Raw genomic sequence first — 23,393 nt, 5'->3', positions numbered from 1 at the left:
TTTATTTACTATTTACAGTCCGCGATGAGGTGAAAAAAATTTTCCCTCTTCTTACGGCTTTTATGATTTAAAAAATTCAGTACTCTAATTATGCTGGATGAAGTAAAGCAGAGGTAGAAAGGGAAAGAGTAAAGTGACGCAGAGCTACTTCTCATCATGAGACGGGCGCGCACATTGCAGCAACTTTTGCTTTAAAACTTCTATGTTTTCTTCTTTGAGGGCGCTTATCGGAAGGCAATCCCACTCTTGACCCTTAGAAAATTGTTCCACTTGTAGGTACTTGGCCAATGATTTTGAGTTATCGAAATCGATATCGGCTTTGTTGCACACAATCAATACGTTTTTCGTCTTGACCTTCTCTAGACCACCGACTTCATCTATTAGCAAACGCAATTCGTTCAGCGGATTTTCGTTAGCTAGGTTTAGAACAAAGACCCAGCCCTTGGAACGTTCTATATGCCTCAAAAACTCAAGACCCATTCCTTTATCTAGTGATGCGCCCTCGATTATTCCAGGAATATCAGCCACAGTGAAGACATCTTGCCCAAAGCCCAACGAAACTGTCCCAATAGTGGGGTTCAGTGTGGTGAACTGCCAATGTCCTATTTTTGGTTTCGCATTAGAAATTTTATTTAATATCGTAGACTTGCCTGCATTAGGCAAACCAATCAACCCAAGGTCTGCAATGCTCTTTAATTCAAATAAAAAATATTGTTCCAAACCATTCCTACCAGGTTTGGAAAATCTTGGGTTCCTGATCACGTTTGTTAAAAAGTGCATATTACCGAGCCCACCTTTACCACCTTTTAGCAAACACACCGGTTTGGACATAGGCTGTTCCAGATCAAGTCCATTTAAGGGAAACCGGTCGTAGAACATTTCAGATTGTTTCAAAGAATGGTCATACGCTTCCATTTTCTTATGCAAAATCTTAAACCAATCCTTAGTTTCGTGATATTCCTTGGACTTGTCCTTAAAAAGCCAGCTTTCCGCCATTTGATGTCGGTATAACTGTATCGTTTTCTCATTTGAGCCGCAAGGACTGTTCAAGGGAATGGTTTTGGAGGCCAATATAGATCTTAATGTAGTACCTTGATCTTTCCATAGTTCTTTTTCTACGAGTTCACGAACTTTTTGAGGTGGTAAGCACCACTTTACAACGGTACCTACAGGAACTTGTATTAAAATATCTTTGCCGTTTACACCATCTAACTGCCTGGCAGCACCCGCCTCTCCATCTTCACCAATATATGTCGTCTTCATCTTCGCCAAAGATCCCAATCCAGCTACAGCTTGAACATAAATACTACCTCCAGCCCCACCATCTCCACCGTCTGGAGGGCCAATCGACCTTCCTGCATCCCTAAAAAATGAGACAGCTCCACTTCCACCAGCACCGCTTCTACATTTAACTATTCGAACATCAACGAAATTGCCTTGGCTATGCTTGTGTTTGTTATACCGTTGTAGATAGTTGATAGATGTTACATCGCCCAATGGAACTTCAATCAGATCAGTTTGGCTGGTTCCACGACCAGGCCACTGCCTCCCCTGTTTTGCCGGTGTTGTATGTCTCAGGGTTTCCAACCATTGTTCGTTGTCAGCCGCTCTCGGTGCATTATCAGGGACCTTTGTCGAGTATAGTCTTGGAAAACGTCCTCTACCCCATGGCTGCCTTCTAAGGAAGCTAGACCGGACTATTGTCATATTTCACTATTAGGTTAAAGCCTAAACACCTACTGGTCTGTCTGCTTTTCTATTTTTATATACCTATTTATACTAGTTGCTGAATAAAACGTTACAATTTTTTCATTATTATACTTCGCGAAAAATGTAAATGATAAATAAACCTGATTAACAAGGCCTGAAAAATAATACACTCTTCCATTCAACAAGAACGCGTAACTCAATCTAAATAGTGGACCTTGGCGTAATTGAGTGTGCTTACTCTAACAAAATGTCGCCTTCTGCGTCCACAGGGTTGCTTCCAGACGAATATTCTATTTTGGATTTCAATGAGTCTATCTTCTGAATCATTTTTTTCATGGAGTGTGCATCATCGCCAAACATAAGCATTTCTATGTCGTCCCACTCTTTTCTCCAATGGTTTAGTTCCTTGGTCAAACTAGAGAGTTTTTCCTTTAAGGAGTATTTATTCTCTAAGCCAAACTTTGCACGCGCCATCTTAATTTGATCTAGATAGTTTTTGATTTGAGCATCGACACCACGTATGTCGGTTTCTGGTGCACAGTACTGCTCAAGGATACCTTGTAGTTTCTCAGATGGGCCCCAGTTATCCACTTCATATTCTGTCACTAACGGATCAGACACCTCTACTTGTTTGGCCAAATCAACGGACAGTCTTTTCAGTAAATTTATATACCGTAAAGTATCCCTATTCAGTTGTTCAAAAGTAGTATAATATTCACTAATTGTCTTTCGATTCTGTACTCCTGCTGAGATATCCCTTCCGGATTCCGCATCCTCCAAGAGCTGTGCTTCTCTCGTCTGATATTTATCGTATCGCAGACGAATGRAACTCTTGAGCAACTCTTCATGTAAAGCAGGTAGGTTTTTTAGGGACTCTGTGAGTGAATCATCCGAGGATTCAGGGTTTGTCAGTGCTTCTAGTGTTTCAAGAATATTCAATAGGTGCGTTTGACTTTCCTGCAGGCTCTGCTCTTCCTCGCAAAGAGACTCGAAATACGTACGTCCTTCTTCTCCTGTCATGACCACCATTTGATGATTACGATACTGCTAATACTGAAAAACTAGTATACCGGTCCTTTATTTTGCAGGTATTCTTTAAAAATCGGTAGTTCTCAATTAACTCTTCAGTATTTTTCAGTATTTTTCAATAAGCCGAGAATTATAATTCGGGTAAATAAAGACCTCTAAATATTATTAGCGTTTACATCAAATATTACTCTATTTTTCGACTAGACTAACGAAGAGTTTAGAGCATTAACGCCTTAAGATTTGGATTTAGGACGTTCAGTGGCTAAAAGAAAGTTGAACAGATTTTCAAAACCATGAATGACGAGGGCCAAGACAAAATAGTACAAGACATACGTATACAACTACGAAAGGCTGTCACAGAATTGTCACGATGGAAGATGTACGGCTCCTCAAAGTGGGCAGCGGAGGCACTAGTGGGGCTCGTCGAACCTATGGATGTCGATCAATCACGGTCCTTAATGGATGAATCTCCACTGAGAAATAAGCTAAGTGTACCGAAGCAAAGCTTTCAAATACCACAAAACGGGTTTGGGCTATCAGAGTCCGAGTACGATCTCTACCTCCTCGGTTCTGCATTATTTGACGCTAAAGAGTTTGATCGATGTGTTTTTTTCCTAAAAGATGTTTCCAATCCATATCTGAAGTTTTTGAAATTATACAGTAAATTTCTGTCATGGGATAAGAAAAGTCAAGAGAATATGGAAAATGTCTTAACTACGGGGAAATTTGCTGACGGAACGTACAGGGCTGATAAAGATGGTGATGGTAATGGTAATGACGATATGAACCAAGGTGGACGTCAACGTAGCAATTCTGGGATGATTACCAGTGAGCATGAGACACAATCAAATATATCATCGATTTTAAAGGAGATAAATGCGTTTCTGGAAGTTTATGAAGTGAAAATAGACGATGACGAGGCTGACTTGGGACTGGCGCTATTATATTACTTACGGGGAGTTACGTTAAAACAGGAAAAAAACACTTCTAAAGCCATGTCATCTTTCCTGAAATCTCTGAGCTGTTATTCATTTAACTGGTCCTGCTGGTTAGAATTGATGGACTGTTTACAGAAAGTCGACGATGCATTGCTTCTAAATAATTATCTATATCAGAATTTCCAATTCAAATCATCAGAAAATCTTGGTAGCCAGAGAACAATAGAATTTAATATAATGATCAAGTTTTTCAAACTGAAAGTATTTGAAGAACTGAATGGCCAATTGGAAGATTACTTTGAGGATCTAGAATTTTTGTTACAGGTATTCCCCAATTTCACTTTTTTGAAAGCATATAATGCCACCATTAGTTACAACAATCTGGATTATGTTACCGCAGAAGGCCGATTCGATGACATTGTTAAGCAAGATCCATACCGGCTTAATGATTTAGAAACATATTCGAATATTCTTTATGTCATGCAAAAAAATTCAAAGTTAGCATATTTGGCCCAGTTTGTCTCTCAAATAGATCGGTTTAGACCAGAAACATGCTGTATCATAGCTAATTATTACAGTGCTCGGCAAGAACATGAAAAATCCATTATGTATTTCCGTCGAGCTCTAACATTAGACAAGAAAACCACTAACGCATGGACCTTGATGGGCCACGAATTCGTCGAACTAAGCAATTCTCATGCTGCGATTGAGTGCTACCGTCGGGCAGTGGATATCTGTCCTCGAGACTTTAAAGCATGGTTCGGATTGGGGCAAGCCTATGCGCTCTTGGACATGCACCTATACTCTCTTTACTATTTCCAGAAGGCATGTACATTGAAACCATGGGATCGTCGGATTTGGCAAGTGTTGGGAGAATGTTACAATAAAACAGGAAACAAACTCGAAGCTATAAAATGTTACAAGAGATCCATAAAGGCTTCACAAACGGTCGATCAAAATACTTCGATATATTACCGATTAGCACAACTATACGAAGAACTTGAAGATCTGCAGGAGTGTAAGAAGTTTATGACAAAGTGTGTGGATGTAGAAGAATTTCTGGAAGGTGTAGTGACAGATGAAACCGTTAAAGCAAGGCTTTGGCTGGCTGTGTTTGAAATAAAAGCAGGCAACTATCAACTAGCGTACGATTACGCGATGGGAGTGTCCAGCGGAACGTCTCAGGAGATTGAAGAGGCTCGCATGCTGGCTCGAGAGTGTAGAAGGCATATGTAAGAGAACAAATATATTACTATACACTCCATTTTGTAGCCATACAATTATTGCATTTACGTACTGAATGATACGAAATTTTTATAGATGCGCGGATAAATAGTTACTTATATGACATTTGAATGAGAAGTCAATGTGAGCTAGCGTGAAAGAAGAAACAGGCCAGTAGTAATAAATTTCTTTGTGAGAAGTACAATTTAGATACCATAGAAGTGATCAGTTTACTGCATTTTATTTTGCGTTAAAGGAGATAGAAAAAAGATGAGTGGAATACCGCCGCCTCCTCCTGGCTTTGAAGAACACGAAGACTTACCACCACCACCACCTCCGCCACCTGGATATGAACTTGAAGAACCAAACAATTCTTCAATACAGCCACCAAATAGTGATGGTATATTCTTCCCACCTCCCCCTCCTCCTCCTCCACCACCTCCAGGTGACTTTGAAGTACCTATCGAGCCACCTTTAGAGGCTGCTTTGCCGCCACCACCACCGCCTCCCTCAGACATCGATGGATTCGAGAACACCACCACAATTAAGAACCAGCTACACGGGAAAAGGAAATTGAACATAATGAAGGGGTCGTCTATTACTAGTAAAGAAAGAAAACGTCAGAAAAAAACGGCCAAAAAGGCTGTCAAAAGCAGTTTATATACTCCCAAGGCCGAAATGCCTCCTGAGCACTTGAGAAAGATTATTAACAGTCATAGTGACATGGCTTCAAAGATGTACAATACGGATAAGAAAGCCTTTTTAGGCGCTCTGAAATATTTACCACACGCCATTCTAAAATTATTAGAGAACATGCCTCAGCCATGGGAGCAAGCCAAAGAAGTAAAGGTTTTATACCATACCTCAGGAGCAATAACCTTTGTGAATGAAACACCAAGAGTCATAGAGCCTGTATACACCGCTCAATGGTCAGCCATGTGGATAGCGATGAGAAGAGAAAAGCGAGATAGAACTCACTTCAAAAGAATGAGATTCCCACCCTTTGATGATGACGAGCCACCTTTGTCATATGAACAGCATATAGAAAACATTGAACCCTTAGACCCCATAAATCTTCCATTAGACTCACAGGATGATGAATTCGTCAAAGATTGGCTCTATGATTCCCGGCCTTTAGAGGAAGACAGTAACAAAGTCAATGGTACATCCTATAAAAAATGGAATTTTAAACTACCTGAAATGACAAACTTATATAGACTATCAACGCCATTAAGAGATGAAATCACAGATAAAAACTACTATTATCTTTTCGATAAGAAATCCTTTCTAAACGGGAAAGCTCTTAATAATGCAATTCCCGGTGGCCCTAAATTTGAACCATTATATCCAAGAGAGGAAGATGAAGATTACAATGAATTCAATTTGATAGATAGAGTGATATTTAGAGTTCCGATAAGAAGCGAATACAGGGTAGCATTTCCTCATTTATATAATTCAAGGCCTCGTTCAGTGCAAATACCGTGGTACAACAATCCAGTATCCTGTACTATCCAGAACCATGAGGACCATAATACACCCGCATTCTTTTTTGATCCGTCCTTAAATCCAATACTCCTTCATGGTGACAAGACATCAAATTTCAGCAAAGAGTTAAACGCAAAAGAGATTGAAAGTTTTTCTCTACCAGAGAGTTTCGTACCTATTATGGCTGAGGAAGAAGAGCTTATTTTGCCTACTACAAAAGATGCCATTGCATTATACAATTCGCCTTTCCCTTTTAACAGGACTCAAGGGAAGATGGTAAGGGCACAAGATGTTGCCTTGGCTAAAAAGTGGTTTTTACAGCATCCGGATGAAGAATATCCAGTTAAGGTTAGGGTATCCTATCAAAAATTATTAAAAAATTACGTACTTAATGAATTACACACCACACCGCCTACAAATCACAACAAAGTTAAATTATTGAAGAACCTAAAAAACACCAAATATTTTCAACAAACAACGATTGACTGGGTAGAAGCAGGGCTCCAGTTATGTCGCCAAGGACACAATATGCTAAATCTGTTAATTCACAGAAAAGGCCTGACTTATTTACATCTCGATTATAATTTCAATTTAAAACCAACGAAAACTTTGACAACAAAAGAGCGTAAAAAATCAAGACTTGGAAATTCATTCCATTTGATGCGAGAGTTATTGAAAATGATGAAGTTGATTGTGGATACACACGTACAGTTTAGGTTAGGAAATGTTGATGCTTTCCAATTAGCTGATGGTATACATTACATTTTCAACCATCTAGGGCAATTGACTGGCATTTACCGCTATAAGTATAAAGTAATGCACCAAATTCGTGCATGCAAAGATCTGAAACACGTCATATACTACAAATTCAATAAAAATCTGGGTAAAGGGCCTGGATGTGGGTTTTGGCAACCCGCGTGGAGGGTGTGGCTGAGCTTCTTAAGAGGTACCATACCCTTACTCGAAAGGTACATCGGGAACCTGATCACCCGCCAATTTGAGGGGCGTTCCAATGAAGTAGTCAAAACTACAACTAAACAAAGACTCGATGCATATTACGATCTTGAGTTGAGAAACTCGGTCATGGATGACATTCTAGAAATGATGCCCGAGAGCATTCGACAGAAGAAGGCGAGAACTATTCTACAACACTTAAGTGAAGCTTGGAGGTGTTGGAAAGCTAATATTCCTTGGGATGTTCCTGGCATGCCGGCTCCAATCAAAAAGATAATCGAGCGGTATATAAAGGCCAAGGCTGATGCATGGGTATCTGCAGCTCATTACAATCGGGAACGCATAAAGCGCGGTGCTCATGTAGAAAAGACTGTGGTCAAGAAAAACCTAGGGCGCTTAACGAGGCTTTGGATCAAGCATGAGCAGGAACGTCAAAAGCAGATACAGAAAAGTGGTCCTGATATAACTCCCAAAGAAGCGACAGCTATCTTTTCTGTTATGGTGGACTGGCTGGAATCGAGGAGTTTTTCGCCAATCCCATTTCCACCTCTAACTTACAAAAATGATACCAAAATTTTGGTTCTTGCATTAGAAAATCTAAAGGACGTTTATGCATCAAAAGTACGTTTAAATGCATCTGAAAGGGAAGAACTGGCGTTAATAGAGGAAGCTTATGATAACCCCCACGATACTTTGAATAGAATAAAAAAATACTTGTTGACGCAACGTGTTTTTAAGCCTGTTGATTTGACTATGATGGAAAACTATCAAAATATATCTCCTGTTTATGCAGTCGATCCCTTGGAAAAAATCACCGATGCATATCTTGATCAGTATTTGTGGTACGAAGCCGATCAAAGGAAGCTTTTCCCCAACTGGATAAAACCAAGTGATTCAGAGATACCACCTCTTCTGGTATACAAGTGGTCTCAAGGCATAAACAATCTATCTGACATTTGGGATGTCTCTAAAGGTCAATCCACAGTTTTGCTCGAGACCACGTTAGGGGAAATGGCTGAAAAGATTGATTTTACTTTGTTAAATAGATTACTTCGTCTGATTGTGGACCCCAATATTGCTGACTACATTACTGCAAAAAACAATGTTATGATCAACTTTAAGGATATGAGTCACGTTAACAAATACGGTCTAGTACGCGGATTACAGTTTGCCTCTTTTATATTCCAATATTATGGACTAGTTGTTGATCTTTTGTTGTTGGGCCAAGAAAGGGCTGCTGATTTGGCTGGCCCTGCCAACAATCCAAATGATTTTATGCAATTCAAAAGCAGAGAAACAGAAAAGACACATCCGATCAGGCTCTATACCAGATATTTGGATCGCATTTATATGGTCTTTCGCTTTGAAGAAAGTGAGGGAAATGAACTGACAGATGAATATTTAGCGGAAAACCCAGATCCAAACTTTGAAAATAGCATTGGATACAATAACAGAAAATGCTGGCCTAAGGACTCACGCATGAGGCTAATCCGCCAGGATGTAAACTTGGGACGTGCAGTGTTTTGGGAAGTTCAAGGCAGAGTGCCTACTTCAATTACATCCATAAAATGGGAAAATGCATTTGTTTCAGTGTATAGTAAAAATAATCCAAATTTATTATTCTCTATGTGTGGCTTTGAGGTTAGGATTTTACCAAGACAAAGGATGGAAGATGTAATTTCCAATGATGAAGGTGTTTGGGATTTAATCGACGAGAAAACAAAGCAGAGAACAGCAAAAGCGTACTTGAAGGTATCTCAAGAAGAAATCGATAAATTTGACAGCAGAATAAGAGGCATATTAATGGCGTCCGGTTCCACCACTTTCACCAAAGTTGCGGCAAAATGGAATACCTCTTTAATATCTCTTTTCACTTACTTCAGGGAAGCTATTGTGGCCACAGAGCCTCTATTAGATATACTTGTAAAAGGAGAGACACGAATTCAAAACAGAGTCAAACTAGGTCTAAACTCAAAAATGCCAACAAGATTTCCACCCGCCGTTTTTTACACACCAAAGGAGCTGGGTGGTTTAGGTATGATCAGTGCTTCCCATATCTTAATTCCTGCATCAGACTTGAGCTGGTCAAAACAAACTGATACTGGAATCACACACTTTCGTGCTGGTATGACACATGAGGACGAAAAATTGATTCCCACGATTTTCCGTTATATAACTACTTGGGAAAACGAATTTTTAGACTCTCAGAGGGTATGGGCCGAGTATGCAACCAAAAGACAAGAAGCTATACAGCAAAATAGAAGACTGGCTTTTGAAGAACTAGAAGGATCATGGGATCGTGGTATACCGCGTATCAGTACACTATTTCAAAAAGATAGGCACACCCTGGCTTATGATAGAGGTCATAGAATCCGTAGGGAGTTTAAGCAGTACTCACTAGAGAGAAACAGTCCATTTTGGTGGACAAACTCACACCACGATGGTAAGTTGTGGAATTTGAATGCGTATAGAACCGATGTTATCCAAGCGCTTGGCGGTATTGAAACAATTTTGGAACATACTCTATTCAAGGGAACCGGATTTAATTCATGGGAAGGTCTGTTTTGGGAAAAGGCTTCCGGTTTTGAGGATTCCATGCAATTTAAAAAGTTAACTCATGCACAAAGAACAGGTTTAAGTCAAATTCCAAATCGTAGGTTTACTCTATGGTGGTCTCCAACTATCAATAGAGCAAACGTTTACGTTGGTTTCCTAGTACAATTAGATCTGACTGGTATATTCCTTCACGGTAAAATTCCCACACTAAAGATATCTTTAATTCAAATATTTCGTGCTCATTTGTGGCAAAAAATACACGAAAGTATAGTTTTTGATATTTGTCAGATTCTTGACGGGGAGTTAGATGTTCTACAAATTGAATCTGTATCGAAGGAAACCGTTCATCCCCGTAAATCATACAAAATGAACTCATCCGCTGCTGATGTCACCATGGATAGTGTTTATGAATGGGAGGTCTCGAAACCTTCCTTATTACATGAAACTAATGATAACTTCAAGGATGTGGTTACCAATAAGATGTGGTTTGATGTGCAATTGAGATATGGTGATTACGATTCCCACGATATATCTCGTTATGTGAGAGCAAAATTTCTTGATTATACAACGGATAACGTCAGCATGTATCCCTCACCAACTGGTGTTATGATTGGTATCGATCTGGCCTACAATATGTACGACGCTTATGGTAACTGGTTTGACGGATTAAAACCTCTGGTACAAAATAGTATGAGAACGATTATGAAGGCCAATCCAGCATTGTATGTTCTTCGTGAGCGTATCAGAAAAGGTCTTCAAATATATCAATCTAGTGTACAGGAACCGTTTTTGAACTCTTCAAACTATGCAGAACTGTTCAATAACGATATAAAACTTTTTGTGGATGACACTAATGTTTATAGAGTTACTGTCCACAAGACTTTTGAAGGAAACGTTGCTACGAAGGCAATAAATGGTTGTATTTTCACTTTAAACCCTAAGACTGGCCACTTATTTTTGAAAATCATTCATACTTCTGTATGGGCTGGTCAAAAGCGTCTGAGTCAGTTGGCAAAATGGAAAACCGCCGAAGAAGTTAGCGCTCTTGTAAGGTCTCTACCCAAAGAAGAACAACCAAAACAAATCATAGTCACGAGAAAGGCAATGCTAGATCCCTTAGAAGTTCACATGCTTGATTTTCCTAACATAGCAATCAGGCCTACAGAACTCAGATTGCCATTTTCTGCTGCGATGTCAATCGATAAACTTTCTGATGTTGTCATGAAAGCTACGGAGCCTCAAATGGTTCTTTTCAATATCTACGATGACTGGTTGGAGCGTATTTCGTCGTATACAGCGTTTTCTAGACTTACGTTACTGTTGAGAGCTTTGAAGACAAATGAAGAAAGTGCGAAGATGATTCTACTCAGTGACCCAACGATCACGATCAAATCGTACCATTTATGGCCATCTTTCTCTGACGAACAATGGATTAATATCGAGTCTCAAATGAGAGATTTAATTTTAACAGAATACGGTAAAAAATACAATGTCAATATATCTGCCTTAACCCAAACTGAAATAAAGGATATCATATTGGGGCAAAATATCAAAGCGCCATCTGTCAAGAGACAAAAAATGGCTGAATTAGAGGCTGCTAGGGCTGAAAAACAAAATGATGAAGAAACTGTAGGTGCATCAACTGTTATGAAGACTAAGACCATAAATGCGCAAGGTGAGGAAATTGTCGTAGTAGCTTCTGCTGATTACGAAAACCAAACGTTTAGCTCGAAGAACGAGTGGAGAAAATCAGCCATCGCCAATACATTATTACATTTGAGACTGAAAAACACTTATATCTCAGCCGATGATTTTGTAGAAGAGCAGAATGTTTATGTGCTCCCAAGAAATTTATTAAAGAAATTTATTGAGATATCTGATGTGAAAATCCAGGTAGCTGCCTTCATTTACGGTAAAGCGGCTAAAGATCATCCGAAGGTAAAAGAAATCAAGACTGTTGTTTTGGCGCCTCAATTGGGTCACGTAGGCTCCGTCCAAATAAGCAACATCCCTGAAATTACTGCCCTGCCAGATACAGAGGGCCTGGAATTGCTAGGTTGGGTTCATACTCAAACTGAAGACCTCAAGTTTATGACAGCGTCTGAAGTAACAACACATTCTAAACTTTTTGCAGACAAAAAAAGAGATTGCATTGATATTTCCATCTTTTCAGCTCCAGGATCTGTTTCATTAAGTGCTTACAACCTAACTGATGACGGTTATCAATGGGGAGAAGAGAACAAAGACGTAACAAATATATTATCCGAAGGGTTTGAACCTACTTTCAGCACACATGCTCAATTACTACTTTCTGACCGTATCATGGGTAACTTTATAGTTCCATCAAGAAACGTTTGGAATTACACATTTATGGGCACAGCCTTTGATCCAGAAGGCGAATACAATTTGAAGTATGGTATACCTCTGGAATTTTATAACGAAATGCATCGTCCGGTGCACTTTTTACAGTTCAACGAGCTGGCAGGTGATGAAGAATTAGAAGCCGAACAAGCAGACGTGTTTAGCTAAACGCGTCACTACCCAGCCTTCTGGACCTATGGGGTTTAGACATATACGTAAGCATCAATTTGTAAGTATAGTTATTAATGCGTTTTTCGTTGCATCTCTCATGAAACCATTTGCGGCTGGGTAACGTGGGAGCTATTCGAGACTATACCTTTTGCGGAATCAATCTAAAGACAATAAAGGAAGAATGAACAATGAGTTTATGAGTTGAAGAAGGGCAGCGTAAGTGCTCCGCCTGCCCTCAGCTATCATGGCAAGAAGAGGAGGAAGAAATCTAAGAACTAAAGCATTCAAGGGTGGATTTCATGCGTCGGCGGCAATACCTAAAAGAGACTTAACCATACAGACAAACCATCGTGATGGCGGGTTTACTGAAGGTTTAGTAGCTTCATCTGGTTATGACTATAATAGAAATTATGATACCTATGTTGATGTTGGCGAAGGTTTCCCTGTATCAGAAGTAAGAGCGCACGTTCACGACGCAGTCTATTCTTTATTGAGGATGGATCTATCTTTTGGTGATATAAAACGTCTTTCTCATGTCAACGAATCGTTTTTAGAAACAACCTTTAAGGAGTTAGGGCTCAACATACCAAAGGAGCCATCCCTAGTAACAACACGACAGAAATTGCCCCACAATGCTCCTCCCAACTCATTAAGCGAACCCTGTCAGTCAAGAGGAGACCAGGCTACAGCATTCGAAGAGTCTATTGAAATTGCAGAACTCAAGCGGAGTGTGCAAGAAATCAGGACAGAGTTAATACAATCGGAAACGACTCAAAAGCTTCAAGAATCGGCCGTAGCAGAAACAGAGGAGAAGTTCCCAGAGCTAGAAAAAAAAACCATTCCAGGCACCGTTGAAGATGAATCCGGAAAAAAATTGATCAAATCTGATAGCTCATTCTATCATGATCCTGAATTTCGTTTCTTTCACACCGCTTCACTTGTCGCGGTTGAGAAGAAACCAACTATTACAAGCATTGTCGACCGGCGAAATACCACATTGCAATGCGTGAATGAGGAGACCGACTCTACTATTGATGAGCGTAGAACGAAAAGAAAAAAAGATCGGGGAAAAACAGAAGCAGAAGGTATATCAGATATCAACGATACCAATAAACGCTCTCTCAAACAAACTTCCGTCGTAAAAAACTCTGCTATATGCGATTCCAGTTTGTTTGACAGGCCTGTCTCATTTGTAACAGAAAATGATCTTTTGAGTATTGAATTAGAGGTAAGGACGCTAATGCTCAAAACGAAAACAGAGATCTTCAAATTATCTGGTCTTATGAATGATAAAAGTGTTAAGAAGCAATTAAGCGACCCCCGAGTAAGACGAAGTTTATTAAGGACAAGGGACGAAATATTTGACGATGTTAGTAGACTTTTCAGTGATTTATTAACAGAACAAAACGACTGATGCTCATAAAATAAGTTCAAGACCGGCTTTCCTTTCAAATAAATAATTAAACGTCCCACTCTGCCATAAACAATTTAAAATAAGCTCAGCAATTCAAGAGACACTTAATGGTGCAAAATTATCTCATTATGGAAGAAAGGTTTTACAAGACAAAAGTCGCGCAGATCGCTGACAAGAATGCCTAAGCCTTTAATACTGATATTTACTGCAGGAACAAGCGAGAAGTCACTGTCGCAGCCAATATTAAAAAACTAGCAACCTTTATTCCACTTCGATGTGTTTATGTCTTTGTCGATGAGAAGGGCATGAAGTACCACAAGCAAACCGAATAACTCACGACTTTAAAATCGAACTGGTGAGAGCCAGGATTGCCAAGATATGTGACGCGATAATTAAAGTCGCGTGCTTATTTTCCTTTGTGCTATATAGGTAACATATATTATATTAAAAATAGTCTTTAAATTGTCATTATTCTCTCAACTAATAGTGAGATGGCCCAACATTGTAGGTCAGAAAGCCTAGCAACAGGTCCTTTTGCTCTTTCTTTTCTTATAGAATGATAATATGCCTTTGTTTTCATTTCGGGCAATTAAGCACTTCCGTGCGGCAGAAAGAATTGTACATACTCAAGCTGATCCAGTAAATACAAATAACCGAAACTATATTTTGGAAGGCAAACTACACAGTTCCACACACCGCCGTCGCAACAAAGCAACGAGAAAATTATTTGAGCAAGCACAGATTTTGTGCAAGCCAGCATAGGAGACTCAGTGAAAAATGCCAGGAACGCCACAGAAGAATAAGAGATCGGCGAGTATATCTATTTCGCCTATGAAGACTGCAGAGGAGAAAGAGCCACCTCACAATGATTCAAAAGCAACAAAGTTAAACCAAACAAAAAGAAAAAAAAAGTACGCATTTGCTCCTATAAATAACTTAAATGGGAAGAGCAGTAAAATACCCAATGCTGGTGTGTTAAAATCAATATCTGTTTCACAAGTACGAAATACAGCAAGGACCAAAGAAACAAGCAAAACGATTAGCAAAAGCACAAAGTCACTACCGAGTTCGCAAGCTAAACTCAAACGTGAAGTCTCAAATATGACCAAGTATCACGACTTCAGTCATGATGAAGACGGCCCTATGGAAGAAGTGATATGGAAGTATTCGCCTCTACAGCGAGATATGTCGGACAAAACAACGAGTGCCGCCGAATTTTCTGATGACTATGAAGATGCCCAAAATCCCTCTTCGACTCCTATAGTTCCCAATCGTTTAAAAACCGTTCTCAATTTTACAAATATTCACGTACCCAGTGTAAACGAAAATCCAATCACACAAGAAAATGCAGACGATCAAACACGATCTAGACCAACGAACATCTCACCAAGGGGTTCTTTTCGTAACATAGATGACATTCTGGATGACATAGAGGGTGACTTAACTTTAAAACCGAAAATGACGAAGTTCAACGATTTGCCTTCTTCTCCTACCAAAGCACCTGATGTTGCACAACCAGAGGTGATTGTCGAAAGAGCGGATAATGTAAATACCACAGGTGATAGTAACGATGGCGATGATTCTTTAATTGATATTTTAACCCAAAAGTACGTTGAGAAATACAAGGATGTTGGTGAAAGCCAAATTGCAAATCAAAGCAGCGGAGACGATCGACTAAGTGAAGAAAGTGAAGAAAATGAAGAAAACGAAACAAAAGAAGCCAATAAAGTCAACGAACTCAATAAGAGTCAAGCAGATCACACATGTCTAAAAATTCAAGAAACCGAAAGAAACGGGGAGAATTTATCAGACGAATTTTCAGACGATTCGTTGATAGAACTGTTAAATGTAAATGAAACGCAAACAGCACCAAATGTCATTGAGCAAGAGATTGAAAAGGTCGAGGAAATGGTATCTCACGATTTGAAAGTCGATTATGATACCGATTTATCTACGTATATTCTCAAAGCTAAATCAGGTGCACCAAGAAAGGGGGTGGTACGATTGGTAGTAACCAGTATACGTACTGTAGAGCTGCCAAAAATCGGAACACAAAAAATACTGGAATGCATTGATGCTAAGGGCGAACTAAGCTCTGTTGTCGTTCGGCATCCTTGRGTGTATTTAGAGTTTGAAGCTGGCGATGTAATACATATAATAGAGGGGAAGAATATTGAAAACAAACGACTTCTTTCTGATGATAAGAATCCTAAAACTCAATTGGCGAACGACAACCTACTGGTTTTAAATCCTGATATATTATTTTCAGCAACATCAGTTGGAAGTTCAGTAGGATGTTTAAGACGTGCAATTCTACAAATGCAGTTCAAAGACCCTCGTGGAGAACCAAGTCTAGTCATGACTCTGGGTAATATCGTGCATGAATTACTACAAGATTCAATCACGTATAAACTTTCTCACAGCAAAATTTCAATGGAATACCTTGTGCAAAAGTTAGATTCACTGTTGGAAACTTACTCGTTTGCAATAATGATTTGTAACGAAGAAATCCAGTATGTCAAAGAGTTAGTTATAAAAGAGCACGCTGAAAATATTCTGCATTTTGTCAATAAGTATGTGTCAAAGAACAACTATGGCTGCTATACATCTGTCTCAGGGACCAGAAGAACACAGCCGATATCAATATCGAATGTAATTGACATTGAGGAAAACATTTGGTCTCCAATATACGGCCTTAAAGGGTTCTTAGATGCCACTGTAGAAGCTAACGTTGAAAATAATCAAAAGTGTATCGTTCCTTTAGAAGTAAAAACTGGTAAATCTAGAAGTGTTTCATACGAAGTCCAAGGCCTTATATATACACTGCTTTTAAACGACCGTTATGAAATACCAATAGATTTTTTTCTACTTTATTTTACAAGAGACCAAAACATGACAAAATATCCATCTATTTTGCACTCTATCAAGCATATTCTGATGTCCCGAAACAGAATGAGCATGAGCTTCAAGCATCAACTTCAGGAAGTTTATGGTCAAGCTCCATCAAAGTTTGAATTACCACCTTTATTACGAGATTCATCTTGTGACACATGCTTTATGAAAGAATCGTGTATGGTACTGAATAAATTACTGGAAAATGGAACCTCAGAAGAAAGCGGCCTGATTGAAGGAGAATTCGATACTTTAACGGAGCACTTGTTGCCAAACCTCACCATTTATAAGGATTTCTTTACAAAATATAACGATCTCATAACGAAGGAAGAATCAAGCATAACGTGCATCAATAAAGAGCTTTTTTTATTGGACGGGTTTACGAGAGAATCTAGAAGTGGGAGGTGTCTGTCTAATTTAGTTGTGTTAGAGATGATTGATCATGAAGAAAAGGAAGGCACGTATTTATATTGCTTCCAAAGACACGGTAAAGATAACGACACACAATCCATGTTATCTTCGCAAATCACAGTAAATGACTTTGTAATTATTAGTGATGAGGAAGGCCACTTTTGTCTATGCCAAGGTCGTGTACAGTTTATAAATCCAGACAACATTGGAATATCCGTTAAGCGGAAATTATTAAACAACCGACTCTTAGATAAAGAGAGAGGAGTTACTACCATTAAAAGTGTAGTTGACTCTGATTTAGATCTTTCTAATCTTGTCGCCACTCAAAATCTAGTTACTTATAGGATCGATAAAAACGACATTCAACAAAGTTTGTCTCTAGCACGCTTCAATCTTTTGAGTTTATTTCTCCCAGCTGTTTCACCTGGTTTGGATATCATTGACGAACGTAGTAAATTAACCCGTAAAACAAAGAGATCTGATGGAGGTAACGAGACTCTACGAACTCTTCTCGTTGATAATCGGGCACCAATATTTAGAGGTGTAAATGATGACCCTGTAATACCATATGACTTACCGGCGGATATAGCTTTAAACGTGGATCAAAAACTAGCCATAGATAAAATAATGAGAGCCGAAGACTATGCATTGATATTAGGAATGCCAGGTACAGGTAAAACCACTGTCATTGCAGAAATTATTAAGATTCTAGTCTCCAAAGGGAAAAGTGTACTTTTGACATCATATACTCATTCTGCAGTGGATAATATCTTGATGAAACTGAATAATACTAGCATTAACATAATGAGATTGGGATTGAAACAAAGAGTTCACTCTGATACCCAGAAGTATGTGCCAAACTATGAGTCAGTGAAGAGTTACAGTGATTATCTAGCTAAAATAAACTCCGCTTCCGTCGTCGCTACCACGTGTTTGGGCATAAGCGATGTTCTATTTACACTGCATGAAAAAGACTTTGACTATGTGATCTTGGACGAAGCAAGTCAAATATCGATGCCTGTGGCTTTGGGACCTTTACGATATGGATGTAAGTTCATTATGGTTGGAGACCATTACCAATTACCACCATTAGTTAAAAATGATGCGGCTAGGTTAGGCGGTTTGGAAGACTCGCTATTCAAGACCTTCTGCGAGAAGCATCCAGAGAGTGTTGTGGAGCTCACTTATCAGTACCGTATGTGTGGCGATATTGTTACCTTGTCTAACTTTTTAATTTATGAAAATAAATTAAAGTGTGGGAATAACGAAGTATTTGTACAGTCTCTGGAATTACCAATTAAAGGTGCATTGTCACAATATAGAAGTGAATCGATTGAGTCTAAGAACTGGCTTGAAGATATACTAGAACCCAACAGAAAGGTCATATTTTTAAATTATGACAGATGCCCCGACATTATGGAGCAAAGCGAAAAGGATAACATAACAAATGTAGGGGAAGCAGAATTGACCTTGCAATGTGTAGAAGGAATGATGTTGAGCGGTGTGCCATGTGAAGATATTGGCGTAATGACGTTATACAGAGCGCAGTTGAGGTTACTGAAAAAGAAATTCAATAAGGATGCTTACAAAGGGCTAGAGATCCTGACCGCCGATCAGTTTCAAGGTCGTGATAAGAAATGTATTATTATTTCCATGGTCAGAAGAAACTCTCAATTGAACGGGGGGTCATTACTAAGAGAACTAAGAAGAGTCAATGTTGCCATGACGAGAGCCAAATCCAAACTGATCATCATCGGCTCAAAAAGTACAATTGGTTCCGTTCCCGAAATAAAATCGTTTGTGAACTTGTTAGAGGAACGCAATTGGATTTATACAATGTGCAAGGATGGGCCATATAAGTACAAGTTCCCTGAGAGATTGGTGAACAGTGAGATGGCATATAAAGGCTTCAAGAAAAGAACGGGTGCCAAGGCTATCACGTCTCAATCCAAACTCGTTAGCGACAAACCTATCATAAAGGAAATTTTACAGGAGTATGAGAGTTAATAAGACGTGAAAAGCTTTTCCTCAACATAAGCCGTCAAAGCATGCATTTAAATATCAGTTTATAAAAGTTGGTATATAGCACTTAAAATTAGCATTTTAATTTCCATATTTGCTGCCGCGCATGAGGCACAAGTGTGCCTAAAAAGTTTGCGTTTGGACTTTTGCAAAAGCTTCGTCATTGACAAACCAAGACGTTTTTCCGCCGTACAGTTTATTAATTAATACTGTCGGTAATTGTTCGTTTTTCAAATCAAAAATGTCGTGCATTATATCTTGCTTGGAGCTGCCTTCCGCCACAAAACATAAGGCCCCGGCCTCCTTGAGCACGGGCAAGGTGAAAGTGATTCTGTCACTTGGAGGCTTAGGGGAATCGTGACACCAAGCAACTCTCTTGGTAGTTTCCCTTAGCAAATACTGGTGTTTTTCACCCGGGAACAAAGAGCAGGTGTGTCCATCGGGACCACAGCCCAATAGAACCAAGTCGAGGGACTCGGGCAAGATCTGTTCGTACTCTGCAGCGATTTTGTTGTTAGATTGAGCGTCACCATCCAAGGGCAATGAATCGTCCATATGGTGGACACTGACTTGAACAGCCGAGGGCAATTTGTCTAGCACGTCTTTCTTGAATGTACCATAGTTACTATCATTGTGCGTTAAGGGCACGATTCTCTCATCGGAGAAGTACACCTGCCATTTGGTCCATTCTACCTTAGGAGCTAGCGTTTTGTCGGCCACCAGGCAGTCGTACAGAGCATTGATCAAAGAGCCACCGCTAATGGAGACTTTAAAGTATGGATTCTTTAGCAACGCTTCGTCTTGCTTCCTGACAATGAACTCCCCCAATTGATGGGTTAAAGCAGTCCTTTCTGAGAACACACGCACTGCAACCATTGAAAACCGGATTGGCCGAGTCAATTGCCGGTATTCTGCCTCTTGCCATCCTTCGAGACCATTCTTCTTTATATATTGTCATTGTCGGGAATAAAAGTGGAAAAAAACCAAGTAGCACGAGAACTACTAACTGATTAAAACACCGCGCGCACAGAAAATATACTTTACTGTTCTAAGAATATTATACAATCCGGATATATATGCATACGTACATATCTTTGCCTATGCAAAGACTCGAGTTGTAGTGTGTGGCGTTTATCTGCCTGTAGTAATTTCCTTTGTGCTTTCGTCGGCACCCCTGAGGATGTAGCTGAATAACTGCGATATGGAATCACCGTTCCGTATCCTGTAGTTGGCGATTCTACTCAATTGGTAGCCGGCCGTTAGGCAAAGAAACGAGTTGACGGAGGCCAACAAGATATTCCTGGGCTTGATGACGAACGACCAACGGGTCCAAATCATCGCAGTGGAGAGCAGCGACAAGTTTTGAGCACCGGAAATTTTCTCCACGGGCCTCTTCATATCGCTGAACCCAGCGAAAACCAACCCCCATTTCAAAGTGGGAGCCCAGAAATGGACCGTCTTAGGGCCTGTCTCGCTCTGCCAGAACCGCCTGAATGCAAAACGTACCGAGGATGTAGACATTTTTCTTTGCTTGTTTGTGTGACTAGATTTTCTTTCTTGTGTGTTTAACTCTCTGAATAGTGATAACTCTTGACAATACGTTCTTTCGAATGAACTAGTGATTTGCCGTCTATTTTAGTTTCCTATTGCAGTCAGTGATGCCAGCTATGTGTTTTTCTAGCCAAATTTGTTGTTTTCCTCGAGAACTGACTTTTTCATTCTTATATACTCAACGCTTTTCTTTTTTTCCTTTTTTTTTTTTTTCATCCTAGTCACGCATGCAACAGGATAGCGTACGAAACAAATGAGTAATTCGTGAGAAACAACGCAGCCCCCTTTGCTAGTAGCCGGTGTGACACAGCCTGGTCCTGCAAAACAAGTCACGCCCTGGCGGAAAAGCGAGGGAACCCTGAGGCGTCAGGTCCGGTCTCTTTAGTATGGGCAGGTGGTGACATTCCTCTCGAAGGGAGCGGCTTCGGTACCGTCACTTTTCACGGAGTGGGTAACATAGGGGCCTGAATTCGATACTGGGTATTCAGGCTTTTTAGTATAGTGAATGCGTTAGATTGCATCAGGGATATAGTGGTTGGTGGCAGTCATTGGTGGTTAGGATCGAGCACGCAGAGATTGCACATACCAGTATACCCCAGTTTTTCTTTGGTGGGGGAGGAAGGAGAAAACTTGGCTCATACTTACAAAGGACTGCTCATTTCGCAAGTAATAAGATAATATAATTTCGATTGAGCTCGAGATGACGACATATTTCAGATTGGTGAAGGGTGCTACCAAGATCAAGTCGGCCGCGCCCAAACAGAAGTATTTGGACCCGATCTTGTTGGGGACGGGCAGCGAAGAGGACTTTCACGAGATCGTGAAGGCTTTGGATTCCCGAATTAATGACACCGCATGGACCATTGTTTACAAGACTTTGATAGTGGTGCACCTGATGATGAGGGAGGGTGATAAAGACGTTGCGTTGCGGTACTACTCCAGGAGGCTGGAATTCTTCGACATTCATAATCTCCGTGGCTCTAATGGCAGTGCGTCTGCAGATATGAGGGCGCTTGACCGTTACGATAGCTATCTGAAGGTCAGATGTAGAGAGTTTAGTAAAATTAAAAAGGACTACGTGAGAGACGGCTACCGGACGMTGAAGTTGAATGGCAGCAACTACGGCAACTCCAAAAACAAGCAACAATGTATTGACGTTGCGCTAGATCATGTGGAGTCGTTGGAGGCGCAAATCCAGGCCTTGATCAAAAACAAGTACACGCACTTTGATTTGAATAGCGAATTGATCATATGCGGGTTCAAGCTGCTGATCCAGGACCTGTTGGCTCTCTACAATGCCCTTAACGAAGGTATAATAACGCTATTAGAGTCCTTTTTCGAACTGTCTCATCATAACGCAGAAAGGACTTTAGATTTATACAAGACGTTTGTTGACTTGACCGAACATGTGGTGAGGTACTTGAAGAGCGGTAAGAGTGCGGGCTTGAAAATTCCCGTTATCAAACACATCACTACGAAGCTGGTTAGATCCCTAGAAGAGCACCTAATCGAGGACGATAAAACCCACAACACTTTTGTACCGATCGACAATTCTGAAGGCAGTATTGGCTCAGCGGCGCCCAAGTCAATTGCGCAGGCAAGGCTGGAACAAATTCGCGAACAAAAGAGGATATTGGAGGCACAGTTGAAGAATGAACAGGTAGCGATATCTCCTGCCGTCACCACAGCGACGACAGCCCAACCATACAACCCATTCGGGACAGACCCCTCCATGCATGCTAAGATGCAAATGGCGGGAGCTAATCAAGTCCAACAAACCGTCAACAATCCGTTTTTAGTTCAAACGCAACCACAGCCACAAGCTGCCCGCACAGAACCTGTAACTCTCAACGCTACACAGTATGTAATGACTCAACCCATTATGAACGCGACTCCGGCACAAGAATCTGGTGTAAGCGCACAGCAAACAGGCTATTATTCTATCAATAACCACCTGACCCCCACATTCACGGGTGCAGGATTTGGAGGGTATTCTGTTTCGCAAGGCACGACCTCTGGTCCCAATCAACAAGTCGTTAAAGCACAAACTGGTTCGAACAACCCATTTGCACTACACAACACTGCGACCGTCGCAGTGGGAAACTCTACACAGGAACCTACTTTGCCAAATCTGTTTTCGCAAAACACTGATCTACCACTACAGCAACAAGTAATAAGTAATCCCTTCCAAAACCAGACCCAACACATCCAGCAGCAGCAGCAGCAGCAGCAACAACAACAACAACAACAGAAAATACCTCCGCACGCAATAAACAACGTTATGACGACTCCGACGAGCATGCAGGGGTCTATGAACGTATTACAACGTTTTGATAATGCGGAATCTTTGCCTCAATACACCCAGCAACCGCTACAACAACCGCTACAACAACCACAACAGCAGCAGGGCTATTTTGCACCCGTAAACTCCACTGTCAATCCTATTCTAAATAATGCGGGTATTGTCCAACCGCAGACTGTTCCATTCTACCCCTCACAGCAACAGCAGCTGCAGCAACCACAACAAGGGTTGCGAAACCAGTACACGAGCAGCAACTTTAATCTAATTGATATGTGATATCCACTATATATATGTATGTAAGTACATCTCCAGAGAGCATGAAATATTCGCAAGAAGAGCTATGTAATTCTACTTTTTTAAAGCCGTTTTGTCA

General features: G+C 40.3%; 9 protein-coding genes across 9 annotated transcripts; 5 read left to right on the top strand and 4 right to left on the bottom strand.

The window, feature by feature from the left end:
- Positions 1–144: 144 nt before the first annotated feature.
- On the bottom strand, positions 145–1,707 carry MTG2 (putative GTPase MTG2; the record flags this gene model as incomplete). The annotated part of the gene is made up of 1 exon (XM_018365692.1): positions 145–1,707. The coding sequence occupies one exon, from the start codon at positions 1,705–1,707 to the stop codon at positions 145–147; it is 1,563 nt and encodes a 520-aa protein (XP_018221947.1).
- Positions 1,708–1,944: 237 nt separating this feature from the next.
- THP2 (Thp2p) lies at positions 1,945–2,739 on the bottom strand (the record flags this gene model as incomplete). Its single annotated transcript, XM_018365691.1, has 1 exon — positions 1,945–2,739. One exon carries the CDS (start codon positions 2,737–2,739, stop codon positions 1,945–1,947), a length of 795 nt encoding a protein of 264 aa, XP_018221946.1.
- Positions 2,740–3,032: 293 nt separating this feature from the next.
- CDC23 (anaphase promoting complex subunit CDC23) lies at positions 3,033–4,913 on the top strand (the record flags this gene model as incomplete). Its single annotated transcript, XM_018365690.1, has 1 exon — positions 3,033–4,913. One exon carries the CDS (start codon positions 3,033–3,035, stop codon positions 4,911–4,913), a length of 1,881 nt encoding a protein of 626 aa, XP_018221945.1.
- A 258-nt stretch (positions 4,914–5,171) lies between these two features.
- Positions 5,172–12,425, top strand: PRP8 (U4/U6-U5 snRNP complex subunit PRP8; the record flags this gene model as incomplete). Its single annotated transcript, XM_018365689.1, has 1 exon — positions 5,172–12,425. The coding sequence occupies one exon, from the start codon at positions 5,172–5,174 to the stop codon at positions 12,423–12,425; it is 7,254 nt and encodes a 2,417-aa protein (XP_018221944.1).
- Positions 12,426–12,672: 247 nt separating this feature from the next.
- Positions 12,673–13,842, top strand: DI49_2568 (uncharacterized protein; the record flags this gene model as incomplete). The annotated part of the gene is made up of 1 exon (XM_018365688.1): positions 12,673–13,842. One exon carries the CDS (start codon positions 12,673–12,675, stop codon positions 13,840–13,842), a length of 1,170 nt encoding a protein of 389 aa, XP_018221943.1.
- A 777-nt stretch (positions 13,843–14,619) lies between these two features.
- On the top strand, positions 14,620–19,152 carry DNA2 (bifunctional ATP-dependent DNA helicase/ssDNA endodeoxyribonuclease DNA2; the record flags this gene model as incomplete). Its single annotated transcript, XM_018365687.1, has 1 exon — positions 14,620–19,152. The coding sequence occupies one exon, from the start codon at positions 14,620–14,622 to the stop codon at positions 19,150–19,152; it is 4,533 nt and encodes a 1,510-aa protein (XP_018221942.1).
- A 138-nt stretch (positions 19,153–19,290) lies between these two features.
- Positions 19,291–20,043, bottom strand: SOL3 (6-phosphogluconolactonase SOL3; the record flags this gene model as incomplete). The annotated part of the gene is made up of 1 exon (XM_018365686.1): positions 19,291–20,043. The coding sequence occupies one exon, from the start codon at positions 20,041–20,043 to the stop codon at positions 19,291–19,293; it is 753 nt and encodes a 250-aa protein (XP_018221941.1).
- A 255-nt stretch (positions 20,044–20,298) lies between these two features.
- On the bottom strand, positions 20,299–20,688 carry MPC2 (mitochondrial pyruvate carrier; the record flags this gene model as incomplete). The annotated part of the gene is made up of 1 exon (XM_018365685.1): positions 20,299–20,688. One exon carries the CDS (start codon positions 20,686–20,688, stop codon positions 20,299–20,301), a length of 390 nt encoding a protein of 129 aa, XP_018221940.1.
- A 730-nt stretch (positions 20,689–21,418) lies between these two features.
- YAP1801 (Yap1801p) lies at positions 21,419–23,296 on the top strand (the record flags this gene model as incomplete). Its single annotated transcript, XM_018365684.1, has 1 exon — positions 21,419–23,296. One exon carries the CDS (start codon positions 21,419–21,421, stop codon positions 23,294–23,296), a length of 1,878 nt encoding a protein of 625 aa, XP_018221939.1.
- Positions 23,297–23,393: the final 97 nt, after the last annotated feature.

Source organism: Saccharomyces eubayanus, chromosome XV, assembly GCF_001298625.1.
Source record: "Saccharomyces eubayanus strain FM1318 chromosome XV, whole genome shotgun sequence".
NCBI lineage: Eukaryota > Fungi > Ascomycota > Saccharomycetes > Saccharomycetales > Saccharomycetaceae > Saccharomyces > Saccharomyces eubayanus.
The sequence above is the reverse complement of the archived record's forward strand: the minus strand, read 5'-3'. Positions and strand labels throughout refer to the sequence as shown.